The sequence below is a fragment of the Trypanosoma rangeli genome, assembly GCF_003719475.1.
Source record: "Trypanosoma rangeli strain AM80 chromosome Unknown Tra_15.4_contig_00114, whole genome shotgun sequence".
Taxonomy (NCBI): Eukaryota; Euglenozoa; class Kinetoplastea; order Trypanosomatida; family Trypanosomatidae; genus Trypanosoma; species Trypanosoma rangeli.
The window spans coordinates 2,978-4,681 of record NW_021705859.1 but is presented as its reverse complement, the minus strand read 5'-3'; the positions used below and the strand labels follow the sequence as shown (position 1 = coordinate 4,681).

At 58.0% G+C, this 1,704-nt stretch overlaps 2 protein-coding genes across 2 annotated transcripts in view; both read right to left on the bottom strand.

Moving 5' to 3' along the window:
• Positions 1-178: 178 nt before the first annotated feature.
• TraAM80_04070 (putative diacylglycerol acyltransferase) lies at positions 179-1,675 on the bottom strand (the record flags this gene model as incomplete). The annotated part of the gene is made up of 1 exon (XM_029381014.1): positions 179-1,675. The coding sequence occupies one exon, from the start codon at positions 1,673-1,675 to the stop codon at positions 179-181; it is 1,497 nt and encodes a 498-aa protein (XP_029239107.1).
• The window catches only part of TraAM80_04069 (putative diacylglycerol acyltransferase), a gene marked incomplete at both ends in the record, with an annotated part of 627 nt that continues 594 nt past the window's right edge, over positions 1,672-1,704 (bottom strand). Inside the window, one exon of the mRNA XM_029381013.1 lies at positions 1,672-1,704. This exon is cut by the window's right edge and continues 594 nt beyond it. Within this exon, the coding sequence (XP_029239106.1) occupies positions 1,672-1,704 (33 nt within the window).

The following is a 1,704-nucleotide window of genomic DNA, read 5'->3' as shown; positions in this document are numbered from 1 at the left end:
AAAAACTACAAAAAATATTTAAAAAAAAAAAGAACCGCCAAGCTGCTCAAAGCTCACTTCGGACAAAAACCAATAATTCACTTGATTCGGCACTCCACACATGCCCACACTTAAACGCAGGAACCCAAGAACACGTCATGCAAAATAAAAACGGCACTGACACTCAACACTACAAACGCTAATGAATACGCAGACCACTGGACTCCACGTCGTACACAGCGCGGTACTCGTCGAAGAGCCGCTTGAGGGCCGTGACATACTTGTCGTGCCAATCCTGCAGGTCCTCTGATGTGGGCTGGGGGATCTTCGGCACTGGCAAGGGTTCCCCAACCACCACAGTGATGGGGCGGCGGTGCGGCAGGATGCCAAAGCTGTAGTTGAACCAGCCACGACCAAGGAACAGGGGAAGACCAAAGGTCGTGACTTTGCGAAACTTCTCCCCGACGCGCCTCCACCACGCAGAGCCCGCAATGCGGGGAATTCGGTAGACGTCGTTCTCCCCAAACGCGTACACGGGAACCAGCGGAGAGCCCTCCTGCAGTGCAATCTTCACAAACCCTCTCCGGTTCTGCAGCCTAAGCTCGTTGGTATTCGGACTCGCCAGGATGCTCTCACTTGCGCCCCCCACAACCAGCAAAACACTCTCGCCAGGCCCCGACCCCAGCGTGCGACGGATGCAGCTCGCACTGGCGTCCCCATGACCACAAAGGCGGTGCAGTTCACGCCAAAAGGGAATAAAAAAGTTAATTTTAAGCGTCTGCGCATGAACGTTTATGCCCGGAAGCAGCGAGCTCAGCGTGGAGTCCAGGCTGAAGGCGGCAATGGCACCAAACCCATGTATCCCGTGCGGGTGGTAAATGAAGAAATAGTTTGCCTGGGGGTCGAATTTGTCCCGCACGTGGCGAGGAATCACAAGGCGCACGGGGAAGTAGCTAGCGTAGTGGTCCCACAGCTTATGCCGGGTGAAGGTAGCCCACTTCTTCAGTGGGTGCTTGGGCTGCCCAAGGGTGAAGATGTACACAAGGTACGCCAACATGAGCGGCATAGCCCACCAAGTCAGCAGCAGCACCAGCGTGAGCGCAACTGCAACTGGAATGAATGTGTAGAAGAGAAGCGCCGACACAACCAGCGTTTGGAGGCGGCGCTCAAGCGGAATGCCCAAAAAGCGCCAAGTGCGGCCCTTCTTGCCCTCACAACCCGCGTCCTCGAGGTCGAAAGTGTGCGCCTCCAGCCGAGGATGCACGTACTCGTCCAACTCCCTCAGCGCGCAATCGCACGCGACCGCCTTCGCGTCCTGCCGCCTGGGGCCCTCCGTGCCGGTCAGTGGGGGTAGAGTGCCTGCACTGCTGCCGTCAGTGGCGCTGGAGAGGGACTCGGCCGACGCATTGCGGCCGCGCAGCCTTCCCGTTTCACCTGTGGCAAGCCAGTAGGCCTTCCGAAGCTTCGCCACCTCCCTCTGCATGACGGGGCGGTGATCGTGTATCAACTCCTGCAGATGCTCGCAGGCTTGCAGGATGAGATCGAGGAGTTCGTGCATCTCCTCCGTTGTCGTCGGCTCCACAACGTAGTCCTCCGCCGGTGGGAGTGGCGTCGAGTCGTCGTCTTGGTGGCCGCCAGGCACTGCAGTGCCCTCGCCACCCCGCATCTCTTTGCTTTTTCCTCCCCCCTCTATCATTTTCTTTTGTTCCCTTTTGCGTGGCATGT